The sequence below is a fragment of the Odocoileus virginianus genome, chromosome 23 (genome assembly GCF_023699985.2).
Source record: "Odocoileus virginianus isolate 20LAN1187 ecotype Illinois chromosome 23, Ovbor_1.2, whole genome shotgun sequence".
Taxonomy (NCBI): Eukaryota; Metazoa; Chordata; class Mammalia; order Artiodactyla; family Cervidae; genus Odocoileus; species Odocoileus virginianus.
This window is the reverse complement of record NC_069696.1, coordinates 6344947-6363924: the sequence shown is the minus strand read 5'-3', so window position 1 is coordinate 6363924 and position 18978 is coordinate 6344947. Positions and strand designations below refer to the sequence as shown.

At 47.2% G+C, this 18978-nt stretch overlaps 1 protein-coding gene across 1 annotated transcript; it reads left to right on the top strand.

Annotated features, from left to right (window-relative positions):
* Positions 1–12407: 12407 nt before the first annotated feature.
* On the top strand, positions 12408–18873 carry LGALS2 (galectin 2). The gene is made up of 4 exons (XM_020896432.2): positions 12408–12564; positions 16796–16878; positions 18252–18411; positions 18568–18873. The coding sequence occupies exons 1-4, from the start codon at positions 12559–12561 to the stop codon at positions 18709–18711; spliced, it is 393 nt and encodes a 130-aa protein (XP_020752091.1). The 5' UTR covers positions 12408–12558; the 3' UTR covers positions 18712–18873.
* Positions 18874–18978: the final 105 nt, after the last annotated feature.

Genomic DNA, 18978 nt, shown 5'->3' with positions numbered 1-18978 from the left:
GGGGGCCTTAGGAAGCATCACTACGAACAAAGCTAGTGGAGGAGATGGAATTCCAGTTGAGCTATTTCAAATCCTAAAAGATGATGCTGTGAAAATGCTGCACTCAATATGCCAGCAAATTTGGAAAACTCAGCAGTGGCCACAGAACTGGAAAAGGTCAGTTTTCATTCCAATCCCAAAGAAAGGCAATGCCAAAGAATGTTCAAACTACCGCACAATTGCACTCATCTCACACGCTAGTAAAGTAATGCTCAAAATTATCCAAGACAGGCTTCAACAGCATGTGAACCACGAACTTCCAGATGACCAAGCTGGATTTAGAAAAGGTAGAGGAACCAGAGATCAAATTGCCAACATCTGCTGGATCATTGAAAAAGCAAGAGAGTTCCAGAAAAACATCTACTTCTGCTTTATTGACTACGCCAAAGCCTTTGACTGTGTGGATCACAGCAAACTGTGAAAAATTCTGAAAGAGATGGGAATACCAGACCACCTGACCTGCCTCCTGAGAAATCTGTATGCAGGTCAGGAAGCAACAGTTAGAACTGGACATGGAACAACAGACTGGTTCCAAATAAGAAAAGGAATATGTCAAGGCTGTATATTGTCACCCAGCTTATTAAACTTATATGCAGGGTACATCATGAAAATGCTAGGCTGGATGAAGCACAAACTGAAATCAAGATTGCTGGGAGGAATATCAATAACCTCAGATATGCAGATGACACCACCCTTATGGCAGAAAGTGAAGAACTAAACAGCCTCTTGATGAAGTGAAAGAGGAGAGTGAAAAAGTTGGCTTAAAGCTCAACATTCAGAAAACTAAGATCATGGCATCTGGTCCCATCACTTCATGGCAAATAGATGGGGAAACAATGGAAACAATGGCAGACTTTATTTTGGGGGGCTCCAAAATCACTGCAGATGGTGACTGCAGCCATGAAATTAAAAGACGATTGCTCCTTGGAAGAAGTTATGACCAACCTAGACAGCATATTAAAAAGCAGAGACATTACTTTGCCAACAAAGGTCCATCTAGTCAAAGCTATGGTTTTTGCAATAGTCATGTATGGATGAGAGTTGGACTATAAAGAAAGCTGAGCGCTGAAGAATTGATGCCTTTGAACTGCGGTGTTGGAGAAGACTCTTGAGAGTCCCTTGGACTGCAAGGAAATCCAACCAGTCCATCCTAAAGGAGATCAGTCCTGGGTGTTCATTGGAGGGACTGATGCTGAAGCTGAAACTCCAATACTTTGGCCACCTCATGCAAAGAGCTGACTCCTTGGAAAAGACCCTGATGCTGGAAAGATTGAAGGCAGGAGGAGAAGGGGACGACAGAAGATGAGATGGCTGGATGGCATCACCGACTCAATGGACATGAGTTTGAGTAAACTCCGAGAGTTGGCAATGGATAGGGAAGCCTGGCGTGCTGCAGTCCCTGGGGTCGCAGCTGAACTGTGGCCACAGAGGCCGATATTATGACCCTTCCTCCACTGCCTGGAAGGAAACTAGGGACCGTGGATTTCACCAATAGGGAGGCAATATGCAAATTTTTGCCCTGCCTTAATTGGTTGATGGACAGATGCGTACCATTCATTCTTGAGTTCTGAGACGCGGCTTGGAGCGCAACTTTGAGGTAGAGGTTACACATGGAAGCAATTATTGAGCTCCCACCTTGTTGTGCCAAGTCCTGAATCAGGGAATACAGGGGTTAATAAGAGGGGCAAGGCACCGCCCTTGTGGCACTTAGATTCTAGTAAACTAATGTGTGTTAGTCGCTCAGTCCTGTCTGACTCTGCCACCCCATGGATGGTAAACCGCCAGGCTCCCCTGTCAGAATTCTCCAGGCCAGAATACTGGAGTGGGTTGCCATTTCCTCCTCCAGGGGATCTTCCAGACCCAGGGATTGAATCCGCGTCTCATGTGTCTCCTGCATTGGCAGGCGGGTTCTTTACCACTTTTGCCACCGGGAAAGACTGCGTAGCATATACGTGCACTCAATAAATGCTGAAGAAAGTTCCAAGTGGTGACCACTATTGTCGTATTGGGAGAGTCCCTCAATTCTGTTCCCTAGATTTAGAATTTTGGTCCTACACCTCTCTCTTCCCTTTCCCACAAAGCTTACAGTTTCAGACTTTCTGTCTTCCCTACTCTACCTTGGAGCTTTGAGCACTGGCATTCTGACTGCCTGCCTCAGGGTACAAGGACTCCAACTACAGCAGAAAAGATTTGGATAAACTCCAAGAAAGGACTTCCTTGTCTTTCTGTCAGAGTTGCAGCTGCTGGGGGAAGGGAACTGGATACACTTCCCACTGATTTAGAAAATTCCAGAGCTGGAAGAAAGCTTCGAGATAACATATCAAGTCCAGAGCTTTTCAACCTTTTTTATTTGGGGAGAGGGGACAGAGATACAATGTAAGAAATGTGCTTTACACCAGGACCAGGTGAACTCAAGTTTTGTGGAGGCTGCAGTTTGTAAAATTTGGGGACTTCTTAAAAATATATGTATAAAATTTTGTAGGCAAAATCAGGTATTTATTTAGTGTTAGAAAATTAATTCCCATAAATTACAAACTTCAAAATCTGACAAATACTATAATCTTAAAGTCAAGACAACAAGAAATTTTTACTTAACTACCTGACATGTCACTTTAATACCTTTATTTGTAATTTTTTAGGTAATTTTAGGCTTCATGATTTTCATACAGCAGTGACTTTCTTCTATTCTTTTCTTTAAGAAGAAAGCAAAGTCAGCCTTGTAGCAGGTTTGATCAAAATTTTTTTTTATTTTGTTATTTTAGAAAAGTCTTTCTCAGCTTCACAATCTGTTATTGGTGACGTCATGTAAACCTGAAATGTTTAATTTTGTCAGATCTGAGAAAGACAAATTTTCTATGTTGTTTCACCAGGAATGGCAGATTTTGTCGGAATAAAACGTGTTGCATGTGAGATAGAAACTCCATGTGTCGTGATATATGAAACATTCAAAGTTATACACAGATGTTCTTGCTATTTCAGTACTGTTAGGAGTTGGCATCCTACAACAGAGGTGTCCTGATCAGTTCTATTGCATATGATCCCCAACACTGTCCAAAAAAAGAAAATAGCATATGGCACATTTATAATTAAGTATGCTGTGTCATTAATTGTATCCCCAGTGGCATGGACATCTGCTGTAACTAGATCAGTGGGAATTAAACCTTCCACGTGTAATTTTACACATCTGAGGATTGAAAGAGATTTCCATAGACGAGCTGCTGGCTCTGTACAATGCAGATCTTGGTCCTCCTCCACTGCCCACATCTTCCCAGGCTGGGTGCCTAGGACCTACGTCATGGTGACATAGTGAATGACCTGTGTCTCTCCACCTTTAGGTCAGGGCACCAGGTAAATTGGCATGGTGAGTGGGTATGGGTAATTGGAGTGTTTCTGGGAACCATTCCCTACACTAGGATGCTAGCAATCATCTAAATATTCTAGAAGTTGTCTGTGAACCTTACAATTGTAACCCAGTAAGCTCAAAGTAAATGTATGTCCAGCTCAGTTTCCCATTAGTTGCATCTCTCACTAGTCAGACACAGCCTTTGGAAAGACAAAAACGTCTTACTGATGTGGAACAATCTCCCAGATACGTTAAGAGAATAAAACCAAGATACAAGACGGTGAGTAGAGCACACTTTTACCTGTGTGGTGTGTAGGGTATCTCTGGAAGGAAGCAGGAGAAGGGTATTTGCCTCTGAGTGGCTGTGGAGACTGGAGTGGAAGAGGAACTTGCTTTTCCCAGTAAAACCCTTTTAAGCTATATGAAGTGCTTTTTAAATCACATACGTGTCAATTTTTCTTTTCTTTCTTTTCTGAGATAAATGTTTATAGTAGCTGACAAGCTAGTTTTCTTCCTAATTTAGACTGTTCTCCTAGTGGCCAGCAGGAGGAGGCAAATGCTTTCTCTCTCTTGGGGAGAGGTTTCCTCTTCTACAAGCTTCAGAAAATACCGTGTCCAAAACCATCACAATATTGCAAAGTAATTATCCTCCAATTAAAATTAAAAAATAAAATAAAAAAGGAAACACCGTGGCTGTGCCCTGTGGCTGGAACACAGACTCCAAGTGGAGTCTTAAAAGGAAAATAAGTGAAAATAAGTTGTCATTATGGACTCTAGGATCTTATGGAATCTTTGATTTTAAAATAGTTTTATTGGGATAGAATTAACATGCTGATCAGGAGCTGGGAGCCGGTGGGAATTCTCAGTTGGGGGTTGTAATACAGGTGTTGATTCTGTACCCCAGGCATCTGCCTTATCAGCTGTGACCAGGCCATTAAGGCATCTGAGACCCCACTGTCCACAGGAAGATTGGGGTGTCCTGGACGCAGGAGGACCAACCAGGCTCAGGGCTGAGATCTCCTTTCCCCCAGGAAGACTACTTGAGGACCATCCAAGTAGCAGACACAGCTTGCTGTATTGTTTCATTTCTAGAGAGATGTTCTCTATGGAAAAATGTTCTTCCTGCCACTTATAAGAGGTAGGACATCATGGTCTCTTATGTTATCATGGTCTCTTATATCATCATTATAGGACATCATGGTCTCTTATGTAAATACACCCAGTACCACATGTGCGTAGGTGGGTGTGCCTCTGACCCTCAGCAGTCCAAAGGGCTGGGGTAACATCCTGGGAGGGGCAGAGGGAAGAGGAAGTGAAGAGGCAATGCATCTTTGGATTGGATCCCCTGAAAATACCCCACTCTGAGCTCTGTGATGATTGGTTCCAGCTGTTGATCCACCATACAACTACCCATCCATCCATCCATCCCTTCCCCACCCGGCCAACCACCTACTTACCTTGTCATCCTTCCATTCACTCAGCCAGCCAGCCATCCATCTTTCTCTCCACCTTTTGAATTAAGACCAACCTGAAAAGGTCCAGCCGAGAGCTGAGGAAGAGTTCTAGGCAGAGGGAAGAGCAAGGACATAGGGTTGAGGCTGGAATGAGCTTGGTGAAGTCACGGGTCAGCCTGGCCAGGGAGCAGCTGGGATGAGATGAGGCTGCAAGGTGGATGGGACCAGATCAGGGGGACTTGGTCAGCCCACGGGGGATTTTGTATTTGTTCCAAGTGTGAGAAGTCACTGGAGGGTTTTGAGCAGGACAGTGGGGTGTTGTCATTTCCATTTCACCAAGACTGCAGTGAGTGGTGAGAGGATTGTGGGGGCAGGAGCAGAGAACGGGGACAGTGACCCATCCCTTCCTCCCTCAAGGACCCTCCCTAATTCCAGGTGAGGTGAGGATGACCCAAGAGCATCAGTGGATCTAGGCAGGCCTGGAACGATGCCCACTGAGAGTGCTGCCAGGTGTAGCCAGCAGCTGGGGCTCAGGGTGAGGCCACAGAACCTGGCAATCAGGTTAGACAAGGAAGAGCCCTGGACCAGACAACGTAAGAGCTCTGTGGATGTCCCTTGAAGAACAGGTGTCAGCTGGTCAGAGATGGAGAAGCATGGCGGGACAGCCAAGCAGGCCTGATATTAATATTTCATAACAGCAAACACTTATTTATTCAGCAATGAACAGGGGTCAGCACTGTGCTTAACACTCCACATATTCTCCCTTAAAGCTCACATCTACCTTAGAAGCTGTGACAGTTACAGGTCCCATTTTGCCAATGGACCAGCTGAAGCCCAGAGAGGTTACGTGACTCACCCAGTGTCACACAGCTGTAGACAGACCTCCCTGTGCCTGAGACTAACCCACCTGGAAAAAAAACAAACTGTGGGAATAAGAGGGGTTTTTCTCTGGACAGAGACTGGAAATCACTAATCATGGGTTTCCAGATATGTTCAGGAGCAGTAGGGCCCCTAACTTGCTGATGTGATCATTTGGCTCCTTGAGATGGTTCATCTGCCTGTCTCAGCATCTTCCTCACTCACCAGGCTCTGGTCTCAGGCTCCCTGGGCTCTGGGAGGATGGACACTGCCTTCCTAAGGAGCCCTGTCCTCCAGGGCACAGAAAGGGATGTGCTCACCAGCTCGGGTCCAGGCTGTTGGTTGCTGTTCCTTGGACACGACTGAGCGACTTCCCTTCACTTCTGCTCTCTCCACTGCCCTGGATACTTGGCTTCATCATCTCAGGTGAAACCTCTGCCCATTTAGGATCTTCCCTCAAAGCAAGGAAGGAAGGCATTTGTTTATTTAATTTTTTAGCATCTAATATGTACCTCACATACTATACAGGTTCACTTCTTTAATTTAAAAAGATCTTTTAAAATTCTCACAATTGGGAATTGCCCCACGCTTCCACTGCAGAAGGCATGGGTTTGATCCCTGGTCAGGGAACTAAGATCCCCCATGCTGTGTGGTTCAGCCAAAACAAACAAACAAGCAAAAAAAACTTATAATCAGCTTGTGAAGAAGATATTATTAGCTCCCTTTCACAGATGAAGAAATTGAGGTTTGAAGTGACATGACATGGCTCCTCAGCTTGTAGGCGACAGAGCTAGGATGTGTCATTGTCCCACTTGACGCCCCAAACTCAGGGCTTTCCATATGTCCACACTTTGTGCACCTCTCACTATCTGGGAAAGAGGATGCTGGGGGGGAACCAAGCAAGGATGGGGCTGCAGACAGATATCAGTGATGAGATGATTTGTTTGTTCTCTGGGAGGAGAAGGACATGAGAGGAGATGAGCAGAGATACCACAGACCTCAGGACCAAAGTCCCCCAACAGCAGGAGGCCAATGGGTGATACTTACAAGAACGTACCAGCCAAACTCTCCCTTAGGCCCAGTAGATACAGAGGCTCAGGCCCAGACACTCTAGGGGCCTTCCAAAATGTTTTACTATCATGTAAAATCAGAAGAAAAAAGTGAATTTTTAGGTAGGCAAAAATATTTCAATATATAACATTGATCCATGTATTCAATGCAGCCATGAAATTATATCTATGTGTAGTATTTATGTCTGTGCATATGTAATACAAATACCACATATAGATATAATTCTATTTCATGGCTGCATTGAATACATGGATCAATGTTATATATTGAAACATGAATTAGAATTATATCTATGTGTAGTATTTATGTCTGTGTATATATAATATGGGGCTTCCTTGGTATCTCAGTTGGGAAAGGATCTGCTAGCAATGTAGGAGACCCAGGTTCAACCCCTGGGTAGGGAAGATCCCCTGGAGAAGGAAATGGCAACACACCCCAGTATTCTTGCTTGGGAAATCCCATGGACAAAGAAACCTGGAAGGCTACAGTCCAAAGGGTTGCAAGGAGTTGGACACTACTGAGCACAGTAGCACATACATCATCTATGTTTCCTGATGGAGGAAGGGGCCCCTGAGGGCAGAAGTACCCCAGGCTCACAAAAGTCATGATGGGGCCCTGGGAATTCGCAAGGAGAACTTTCTCACAAGCCTGGGGCTCAGACTCGGCCGCCAGATGGGGGTGAGCGGCCTCCTTTCCAGCTGACACAGGTGGGGCACCAAGCTCCTGATAAAAATAACAAATATTTTCTGTTAACTATTAACGAAGTGCCAGGCTTTATCTCCCTAATTCTCACCACATTATTGCTCTCATTTTACAGTGGAGGAGGCTGAACTCAGGTTAGAACTCAGGCTCTGGTGCTATACTGGCTTCAAAACAACATTCGAGAACCTTCTCTGACCCCAGGAATCTGGGACTTTCTGAAGCTTTCCACTGGGGTGTCATTAATTATTTCCAGTCGTTTCCTGTGCCCTCGCTTGTCTCTCTACTAGACTTGGCTTCGTTTAAGGCCTGGCTTTATTTTGTACTTTTCTCTATGGAAGCCCTCACGCCCGTGCATTTGAATCAGGTCTTTTCTGCTTGTGCTCCTTGAGCGAGACCCTGTGTGGCCGGCGAGGCCATGTCCTCCTTGGGACCTCAGAGGCTCACACACCAGCAACAGTGCTGCGGTTCCTCCTCACCGCTGCCCCTCAGTGCAGCCTGGTGGCCTGCTGGACAATTCGGCGAAGGCAGACCTGTAAGGGCCCATCACAAACTCCTGGGAACTCATTTCCGTAGCTGCTTTATTCACTAGACATTGTACCATGAGCAGGGAACGACAGCCATCAAGGGTTTCCCAAAAATGTGATTTTTTTCCCCCCAAAATGTGATTTTTGATGACTTGTGATTTTTGCATAATAGTTCTTTTATATTTTTGTAGCACCATAAACTTAGCCAATCCCATAGTATTGATGTTTCACTTTCCAATTCTTCCCTAATGGTGATGATGATTTTTTTCTATTCAGTCAGTCAATAAATACTTGTTGTTCAGGATGTACTAAGTGCTGAGAACAATTTTCTCATCATCTGACTTGATTCAAGGGCAACATTTGGAGTATTGAGCAGAACTCCTAAAAACCTATGAGAATTGGTCAAAGTAGTAGGTAGAGGAAAATTTATAGCCTTAAATATATTTATTAAAAAGAAGTGTGTATGCTCAGTCATGTAAAATTCTTTGCAACTCCATGGACTGTAGCCTACCAGTCTCCTCTGTCCTTTGAATTCTCCAGGCGAGGATACTGGAGTGGGTTGCCATTTCCTACTCCAGGGGGTCTTCTGATACAGGGATTGAACCCATGTCTCTTGTGTCTACTGCATTGGCAGGTGGCTTTTTATCACTGTGCCACCTCAGAAGCCCCTGTTAATAAGAAGAAAAGATGAAAAGTTAATGAACTAAACATTTAACTCAGGAAGTTAGAAAAAGAGCAATAAAAGAAAAAGTAAAAGTTAATTAGCATAAAAGCAGAAAATAATAAAGGAAACAAAATGAGAGCTGGTTCTTTGAAAAGACCAGGTAGTAGAAGGTCTAGGGACATGTGAAAACTGCAGATTCTTTAGTCAGGAGGCTTTCATGAATATTATTTCTCCCACCAAACTTCTGATAACAATAGCTTGGCAAAGTGTCAGTTCAGTTCAATCGCTCAGTCATGTCCAACTCTTTGCAACCCCATGAACCGCAGCATGCCAGGCCTCCCTATCCATCACCAACTCCTGGAGTCCACCCAAACCCATGTCCATCGAGTTGGTGATGCCATCCAACCATCTCATCCTCTGTCGTCCCCTTCTCCTCTTGCCCTCAATCTTTCCCAGCATCAGGGTCTTTTCAAATGAGTCAGCTCTTTGCATCAGGTGGCCAAAGTATTTGAGTTTCAGCTTCAACATCAGTCCTTCCAATGAACACGCAGGACTGACTTCTTTTAGGTTGGACTGTTTGGATCTCCTTGCAGTCCAAGGGACTCTCAAGAGTCTTTGCCAACACCACAGTTCAAAAGCATCAATTCTTCGGCGGTCAGCTTTCTTTATTGTCCAACTCTCACATCCATACATGACTACTGGAAAAACCATAGCCTTGACTAGACGAACCTTTGTTGGCAAAGTAATGTCTCTGCTTTTTAATATGCTGTCTAGGTTGGTCATAACTCTCCTTCCAAGGAGCAAAGTGTATTAGCTATCTATTGTGGTGTAACAAATTAACCAAAACCTAGGGACCTAAAGTAAGAAACACATTTCTTATAGTTCCTGGGGTCAGGAAACCAGATAAGATTTAGCTGGGTGCCTTTTGGCTCAGGGTCTCTTACAAGGCTTCAGTCAAGGTATTGGCAACACCAGCCATCCCAAGGATCAAATGGGAGAAGATCCACTGCCAAGTTCACTCACTTGGGTATTGGTGGGGCTCAGGTCTTCATCACTGGTGGGCTGGAGACATCAGTTCCCTGGCACATGGGCTTCTCCATAGAACTGCTGATAACATGGCTCGTTTCTCCCAGAGCTAGTGGGGAGAGAGAGAGAGAGAGCACAATCTTTTTGTAACCTTTCTTTTTGTAAGTAGGCTTTTTGTAACCTAATCTCCTAACGTTCTGTTTTAGAATTCTATATGCTATTAGTTAGAATTGAGTCACTGGGTCCAGCCACAGTCAAGGGGAGCCAATTATACACGAGTATGAATACCAGGAGTAGGGATCACTGGGGGCCATCAAAGAAGCTGCCACCACACAAAGGTTTTAAGACCATATGCCTCCTGGAAGTCAAATATTCTTTTTGCTAAGTGACTGCCTTGGCAGTCATCTGAGCAATGGATTAGTAGAAAAGGCAAGTTCTGCTATGTATCGGTTGTGTGAGACCTGTCCCTATCTGAAAAATGGGGTCATAATAAAGATTACTTTCAGAATTTATTGAGTTTATTGTGATGAGGGGTGGGTATAAAATACCCTTCAGAAGTTAGGCATTATTAAGAGAACACTGTTGGAGATTCAAGTGTCTGTGATTTTTTTTCTCCTTCTTATAGTATTTCATTGATGTAAAACATACACACAGAAAAAATTCTCCAGGCCAGAATACTAGAGTGGGTAGCCTTTCCCTTCTCCAGGGGAGCTTCCCAACCCAGGGATTGAACCCAGGTCTCCCACATTGCAAGCAGATTCTTTTCCAGCTGAGCTACAAGGGAAGCCCAAGAATACTGGAGTGGGTAGCTGATCATCTCTTCTCCAGTGGATCGTCCCGACCCAGGAATCGAACCTGGGTCTCCTACATTGCAAGAGGATTCTTTACCAACGAGCTATCAGGGAAGCCCACAGAAAAGTGCACAATTCATAAATGTGGTCATGATCACCTGTGTTTAAACGTTCTTCTAAACCAAGTGAGCTTTTAAGTTCTTTTTACTTTGTGCACTTTCCAAAACCTTCCACAGTGAGCTAGAATTACTACTATCGTCATAAAAATGTCACCTCTGTAAGGTGTAGTTTCTGTTGATTAGAGAGTTTATAAAGCACTTGCAAAATCCTTATCTTGCTTGAGTTTTATAATGGCCACAGGAAAAAAATCAAGAAAGGATCAAGGATCAACTTCCTTGTGGGTAAAATGAGGAAATCACTCTCCTCTTGGGGTGGGGATGGGGGAGGGAAGGGAACTGAAGGCGGTGTTTTCTGTGAGTGCTGGGCAGTGAGCCACCTGTCCGCTCCTGGCACAGAAAGGCCTTCAGTAGGCTGGTCCCCCAGCACCCCACCCAGAGTGGCCACCATCAGCTCTAATGGAAAACCCTTCAGCTCGCCAAACCAAGGCTCTAGAAAAATTCTACTTCTGGGAATCTGCCTTAAATAAGTTCTCACAATGCTGCCAAACTTTATGTGCAAATAATTGAATGCAGCAGCATTTCTAATAACAGACACTTAGAATTAATGTAAGTGTTCAGCAGAAGGAAATTAGTTGAGTAAGTTAAGTCATTGATAGGCAGACTATTTCACTGCCATTAAGATATCATTCTGAAATATAGATTTATGGGCTTTGGAGTTTACCAGATGAAGCAGAATCAACAATTGAGTAAGACAGAGGGGCGTCCATGATATAAATCCACTGGAAACCACATGGAAGGAAATGTGCCAATAAAGTAAGCAGATTCTATGCTGGAGCTGGGATTATGAGTGATTCTTTTCTTTTTTTTTTTAACGGACATTTTAGGTGGTGTATTTGCAACATAACTTTTTAATTCATTCGTTAATTTGGCAGGGGGCTGTTGTGCTGGGTCTTCATTGCTGCACAGGCTTTTCTCTAGTAGTGGCGAGTGGGGGATACTCTCAAGTTGCAGTGCATGGGTTTCTCATCATCGTGGCTTTTCTTGTTGTGGAGCACCGGCTCTAGGGTGCGAGGGCTTCAGTAGTTGGGTTTTAGAGCACAGGCTTAACAGTTGTGGCCTACGGGCTTAGTTGCTCAGCAGCCTGTGGGATCTTCCCAGACCAGGGATCGAACATGCATCTCCTGCTTTGGCAGGTGGATTCTTTACCACTGAGCCACCAAGGAAGCCCTTGTTTTTCTTTTCATTTAATAGCTCCCATTGCATACGGTAACAATGTCAATTATATAAGTAGTAGAAGTAAAGAGCAAAGCACTGAAATTCCATTACCCGCTGCACACACCCCCAGCCCTCCCACTTCCTTCTTTACTTAGTTTGTTGTAGATGTTTCTAGATGTTTTCTTTAAATCCACCATGGATTGCTTTTAAAACTCCCATGTACGAAAAAAAAAAATTTTAACCTCCCCCCAAAAACCTTAAGTGTACAATCAGAAAAAGCATGGAATGAGGAGAAAAAACAAGATTCTCAAAATGAATCTGGACATCATAGAAGCATAGAGGTTTTTACAAAGCAAGCCTCTCTGTTTGAGGATGAGAAAGTGGGGCTCAGGGTTGTTGGGTGGCCTGCCACGCTCACACGGTTTGTGCCAGCTCCTGGCGCCCAGTCCAGCGCTGCTTCCGGGGTCACATCCGCTAGGGCTCAGGAAGGAGGAGGGAGGCTGAGCTGGAGAGAGGCCAGGAGGATGCTCTGGGCTGGGCAGGCTGGGCTGGGGTGAGAGCCTTCTCCCTGTTTGTTCTGGGTACCAGGAGATGCCGGTAGAGAAACATCCTGGCAGGAAGGACCAAAGTCCTCATTTATGGCCTAAGGGGAGTTAATGTGTAATATTCTAGGATATAAGCTGGACTGCAAGGTGAGACCCTGAGCCCAGACCTCCAGGAGCTACCCAGAGCTGCTGTTCGGAGCTGCTACCATGTCGGTGAGAACACCGGCTCCCCACTGCCCTCCTCCGTCACTCCGAATCTTTACCTGAGTGGGGGTGGGGTGGATGCTGGAGAAAAGGCATCGCTGCCCCTCCAGCCTCAGTTTCCTTATCTGCGTAGGGAGGAAGTTGGACAGATCACCTCCACTGTCCTTTAGCATAGAGGTTCTCTGTTCCCTCCACCACCATTCTGAGTCTGTTTCTTTCCCCCTCCAGCCTGGGTTTCTCATTAGTAATATGTTTATCTATTTTTTGCCTATCTCTCTCAGTTAGGGATCTTATTTCCCCAACCAGGGACCAAACCTGGGCTCACTGCAGTTGAAGCACAGGAGTCCTAACCTCTGGACAGCCAGGGAATTCCCTCTTATCAATAACATTAATGGCGGCAACAATGATAACTACTAACACCTACTGAGCTTTAAAAGATGAAGTTGAGACTGGAAGGTTAACTTTCCCCAGATCAAAATCTGTAAATTGCAGGGGGGTCAAGTGGATCTTCTTCAAGGTCTCTCTCCGATTCTCTGATTCCAAACTCTGCTCTGCGGTAGCCTGCTATGTGGTCTTGGAGAAATCGCTGCTCTTCTCTGAGCCTCAGTCTCCTGTATTTGGAGAACTGGGTCACAGATGGCATCTTCTGAGGCTGGTGTGTTGCTTTCCTGGGGCTGCCGTAACAAATTTATTCTCTCAGTTTTGGAGGCTTGAGGTCTGAAATCCAGGTGTTGGTGGGAACTTGCCCTCTCTGAAGGCTCTAGAGGAGGGTTCTTTCGTGTCCTTTCCAGCTTCTATTTGTTGCTGGCAATCTGTGGTATTCCTGGGCTTGCAGCTGTCTCCCTCCAACCCCTGCCTCTCTCTTCACACAGCTTCTCTGCGTGTCTGTGTTTCTGGGTCCAAATTTCTTCTTCTTCTAAGGATGTCAGTCATATGGGGTTTGGGGCCCACCCTGAACCACTATGACCTCATCTCAATTTGGTCCTGTTTCCAAATAGGTCCCATTCACAGGCTCCAGGTGGGCATACTTTACTGGGAGAGTCAGCACAGGTGGGATGTGGGCGTGGATGTGACTAGAGGGTCCAGGTGTGTGGATGGCACGGTGCCCTCCCCACCCTCTGCCTCTCAGGGAGGGCCTTTGTGCCCAACTACTTTCCCCACATTCTCCTTCCCCTGCTCTCCTCACCCCTCCCTTTTCTTTCCTCCTTCTTCAGAGACCTTCCCTGGTGGACCAGGGATTAAGACTCTGTGCTGCCAATGCAGGGGGCACAGGTTCAAACCCTGGTCAGGGAACTAAGATCCTACATGCCACGGGGTGAGGCCAAAATATAAAAAAAAAAAAGAAAAAATGGGGGAAGTGAGGTCCAGAAAGGGGCACAGTTGGCCCCTGCTAACTCGGTTAGTCACCTGACCACTGACACCTGCCTCCACCCCAGCTTTGCCTCCCCGTCTCTCTTTGTGCTCCAGACTTTATGGAGGGGGTCAGGTTACTAGGCCCACCGCCTCCCACGAGCATCCCTGTTTGCCCAGATGGACCCCCAAACTTGGCCTTCCCCTCGCCCCTGCCCTGCAGTAGCCCTAGGGGCTTGGATTCTTCTGTTTGAGCCAGGCAGCCTCCAGGAGCTATGGGGGGTGGGGTGGCGAGGGTGCTTCTCCCCACCCCAATCTCACCCTGAGCATCCCAGGGAGGAGACCGGAGACTCCTCATGACATCTGGTGGGGACTCTGCGTGCTGCAGGGCGCACACCGTGAAGGGCTGCTTGTTGGCAGGACACCCACGCTCCTCTGGGAGGGACGGAATAACCTCTCCCAGGGGGACTGCTGTCTGTCCTTCTGAGAGAGGCTGAAGGAGGATTTGAACCCAGTTTGGCTGGTGATCCACGTGTTACATTAAGCATCCATCTGAGGGGTTAGGCCTCTGAGTGCCACCTTCTCAAAGGCGGTGAAATTCCTCTTACCCCGGGGACATCTGGGGTTCCCTGGTGAGTCAGATGGTAAAGAATCTGCCTGTCATGCAGGTAGACCTGGGTTTGATCCCTGGGTTGAGATCCCCTGGAGGAGGAAATGGCAGCCCACTCCAGTATTCTTGGCTGGAGAACCCCATGGACAGAGAAGCCAAGTGGGCTACAGTCCATGGGATCGCAGAGTCAGACAGGAGTGAGTGACTAACACGCAGAGGACATCTGGAGACATTTTTGGTTGTCACCACTTTGGGGGAGGGTGCTCCTGGCATCCGGTGGTTAGAGACCCAGCCTGCGGCTCCACCTCCTACACACACAGGACAACCCCCCAATAAAGAACAATCCAGTGGGAAAGTTCAGGGCGCCGAACCTGGAAAACCCTGCTCTGAAGCATCGCAGGGTCCGATGTGCCGTGATGCTCCACCCTCCTGGGCTTGGCAAGGCCTCTTTCAGGCCTTCCTTTTATTTATTTTAGTTTTGGCCATGGCCTGTGGCAGGCAGGATCTTAGTTCCCTGACCAGGGGTGGACACTGTGCCCCTGCATGGAAGCACAGAGTCTTAACCACTGGACGACCAGGGATGTCCCCAGGCCTCCTTTTAAAATGTACTGACTCCGGGGGAGGCCTTCTCTGGTGACTCAGTCAGTAAAGAATCCACCTGTAATGCAGGAGAAGCAAGAGACCTGGGTTTGATCCCTGGGTCAGGAGGATCCCCTGGAGAAGGAAATGGCAACCCACTCCAGTATTCCTGCCTGGAGAATCCCATGGACAGAGGAGCATGGCAGGCTGTACAGTCCATGGGGTCACAAGAGTCAGACACGACTTAGCGACTAAACCACCACCACCAAGAGAACTGGGCAACTCGACACCCGTGTAGGAACCCGAAGACTGTTTTCCCTCTTGGCGGAAAGGAGGCAGCTGCCAGCAGGGGAGTCCTAATCTACCCTCCACAGACACTGCCCTTGACTTTCAGCAAAGCACTCCAGTCCCACAAGTTGCTTCAAGGCTTCCCAAGTGAGCTCCCTCCAGAAAAAAAAAGAAAAATATCAGTGAACAGAAATCCTATAATATAAACGTATTTCCCCAGTAAGTGTTCTAAGTCTTTTGTGGCTGCCAAATCCTGTCTGGCCCAGCCTCACACCCTCCAATCATGGATAACTAGACATTTTCTCAGGGTTGGATCATGAGGTTTGAAAACCCAGCTTCGAGAGCCTCCCTTCTAACCAGAATATAGAAATACAGGCGCTGCCCAGGTCCTATGGGAAAATAGGAAGCAGAAGGATACCATAGTAGCGATAAGTAAGCCTAATGACCACAGCACCTCGATTTGCTTTTAGTCTGTGCCAAGTCCTATTTGAGGGGCTTCACAAACGGGAGCTCTCGTCCTCTGAACCAGGGTGAAGAAGGTGCTGTTAACCTCAGGGCCTCTGATAGTATCTGTCACAAGGGTGCTTGGCAACTGGGTTTGAATGAATAAATCAAATTAGCCTGTTTTACAGATGAGGAGTGTGAGGTTTGGAGAGGGACTTTGATGGACATGTTCAGACATGTGACTGATGGAATTTTATAGATTCTCTGTTTTGGATGGGCCTAGACTTGCCTGTCTTACAGTCATTTTCTTTTTTAAAAAAATTAAAAAAAGATTTGTCTACAATGCGTCTTAATGGCGGCACATGGGATCTTAGTTTCAGCACATGGGATCTTTTAGCTGGGGCTTTCGAACTCTTTGCAGCATGTGGGACTAGTTCCCTGACCAGGGATAGAACCTGGGCCCCCTGCATTGGGAATGTGGAGTCTTAGCCACTTGACCACTAGGGAAGTCCTGATACAGTCATTTTCTGTCAGTAAAATGACTCCCAAGTTTGTGCAAGAAATAAACGTACCCTGTTCATGGGATTTTGCTGAGGGCATTATGTCTTATCACTTGAACACATTTGGGAACAGTGAGGTTGGCAGGAGTTACTCTACCCATTTTATAGATGGGCAAACTGAGGTTCCCTCCCCCGAGCCCTATGTCTCCAGATCCAGCTATTCTTCAGGCTGGGGTGGATGAGAGTGAAGCAAAACAGCAAGAGGGGGCTCCAGAAATCTTTGATCTGAGCTCTCTGACTTTTTTGCTTCCTGGCTCCATGGCCTCATGTGGGGACAGGGAAAGGGGGACCTGGGGCCAGGTTGGGATGGGAGGATGCTGGCGAGTGGGCTTTACCAGCAGAAGAGTGTGGGGCACACGTGGGGCACACAAGTGATTGATTTGTGTGGGATGTTTCTCTGTTGGTGCAGGGGAAATTTGAGATTGTGAACATGGACATGAAGATGGGGGCAAGCCTGAAGATCAAGGGCAAGATCGCTGACAGTGCTAATGGGTGAGCCAGTGGGAGGGCAGGTGGGGCAGGACGGGGAGAGGGGGCCGGCCACAGACCTGGCATGGGCTGGGAAGGTGGGGGCAGGCAAGGCAGCCTTGTGAAATGTTGGGACAATGAGAGTGACCTCTGGCCAGGGGGCCTCTTGTACATTCTTGCTCCTCTCACACCCCTCCCTCACCCTTGCTGGCCCCATTTGCGCTGCTTTCACATCTGAGGCCAGGTTTGGGGACCTGCAGAAGTCACATCGGACGCCATGTGCTCAATTCCTTGGCCCCAACAGACACGGAAGCAGCAAGTGAGAAATCCCTGAAGCGTTGCCCAGTCCTCCGTGAGTCAGATGCCTCTACTGAAGGCCCCAACCCCCTGGGGACACTACCCTCTTGATACTGCTGAAGGACCAGGGACTGGCCTTTCACATGTATTAAACCAGGGATAGCTCAGTTGGTAAAGAATCCACCTGCAAAAAAAAAAAAAGAATTTACCTGCGATGCAGGAGACCAGGGTTCAATCCCTGGGTCAGGAACATCCCCTGAAGAAGGAAATGGCAACCCACTCCAGTATTCTTGACCAGGGAGCCTAGCCGGCTACAGTCCATGGTGTCGCAAAAGTCAGACTTAGCGACTACAAAACCACCACCAAACCAGGGGCACCCACCAGGGGGCGCCTAGTGGCCTGGTGTGCATCCTCTCCATCAGAATAGGAGACCTTTCTCACCTCAGGGGTTACAGGTCAGCGTTAGGTTGTCCTGTGTGCAGGACAAGGGTCAGCATTTCTTGAAACTGATCTCAATCAGGTTTTGACTGGGGAGGGGCAGGCAGAAGCATCAGGTAGGAGCCAAAAGAAAAATCACCTCTTTCTCCTACTTGGGTCCCTCAAGGTTGCAGAAATGTGGGATACCTCTGGCCTGAGTCCTCCCAATGGAGACACCCCATGACTCAGAAAGTCCCACTCTCAGGGACCATGAAGGTCTAACCAAGGCCCCCGTCGTGATCTTTCTAAAAGATCACACAGCTCCTAATTGCATACCTCTAATGACAGGGAGCTCACCACCTCAGGCATACAACTATTTTTGGCCAAACTTAATGGGTCTTCAGAAATAGTTAAGAACAGCAGTTTTTTTCCACCTTCATAGCCACCTTCATCTCCTGAAATGTCACTATTAGTTAACTCCTTGTCAGGAGCCTTGGTCTGTGTTCTAAATGGAATGTGATACTCCAGTGCCAGGTCCGATCAAATTGTTACCTCCCTTGTTTTAAGGCACAAACCTCAATTAACACCACCTTTGGTTATTCTACCAACTTTATGGTCAAGACGCCGCCACCCAAGCTTTTATACCCAGGGCTGGCCCCTTACTCTTACTTCTTCTCTGGCAGCTTTGTGATTAATTTGGGCCAGGGGACAGATAAACTGAACCTGCATTTCAACCCACGCTTTGGTGAATCCACCATCGTCTGCAACTCACGCGATGGCAACAGCTGGGGGGCGGAGCAACGGGACAGTCACATGTGCTTCAGCCCAGGGTCAGAAGTCAAGGTGAGGTCAAAGGGAAAAGGGGCCTGAAAACAGATCTCAAGGGGGGAGCACAGCTGGTGGGGGCACCCTGACCTAGACATGTGCTGGGACTGTTTGAGCCACCGGCCCATTTCCAGGGTGCCTCCTGCCTCCCTGACGCCCTCCCTCCCACCGCAGCTCATCGTGACCTTCGAGAACAATGAATTCAAGGTGAAGCTGCCAGATGGGCACCAGTTGACCTTTCCCAACAGGCTGGGCCACAGCCACCTGAGCTACCTGGGTGTGCAGAACTTCATCGTCTCCTCCTTCAAGCTGGAGTGAGGGCAGCACCTCACCAGAATGCAAGACACCACCCCTGCAAGCAGATTCCTGACCCAGAGCTGTCTCCTCATGTGGAATCAGTGACCCTTGCGACCCATCTGCTCTTCCTAACCCTCCGCCCTCATCCCCCAACAAAAGAATCCACCTTTATAGTCTTTCCAACTGTGGTGTTTTCCACTATCTTAATGCTCCTAGCGTCCCCTTGATATGGAAGAAGAAACTGAGGCTGCCCAGTGGGGGATGAGCTCCAAACACCTCTAAGCCACT

What these genes read in the sequence shown, in the direction of transcription:
- LGALS2 (XM_020896432.2), top strand. An exon ending in ATCGCTGACAGTGCTAATGG is followed by an intron (nt 16,879 to 18,251) that starts GTGAGCCAGTGG and finishes CTTCTCTGGCAG; the next exon opens with CTTTGTGATTAATTTGGGCC. An exon ending in GCCCAGGGTCAGAAGTCAAG is followed by an intron (nt 18,412 to 18,567) that starts GTGAGGTCAAAG and finishes CTCCCACCGCAG; the next exon opens with CTCATCGTGACCTTCGAGAA.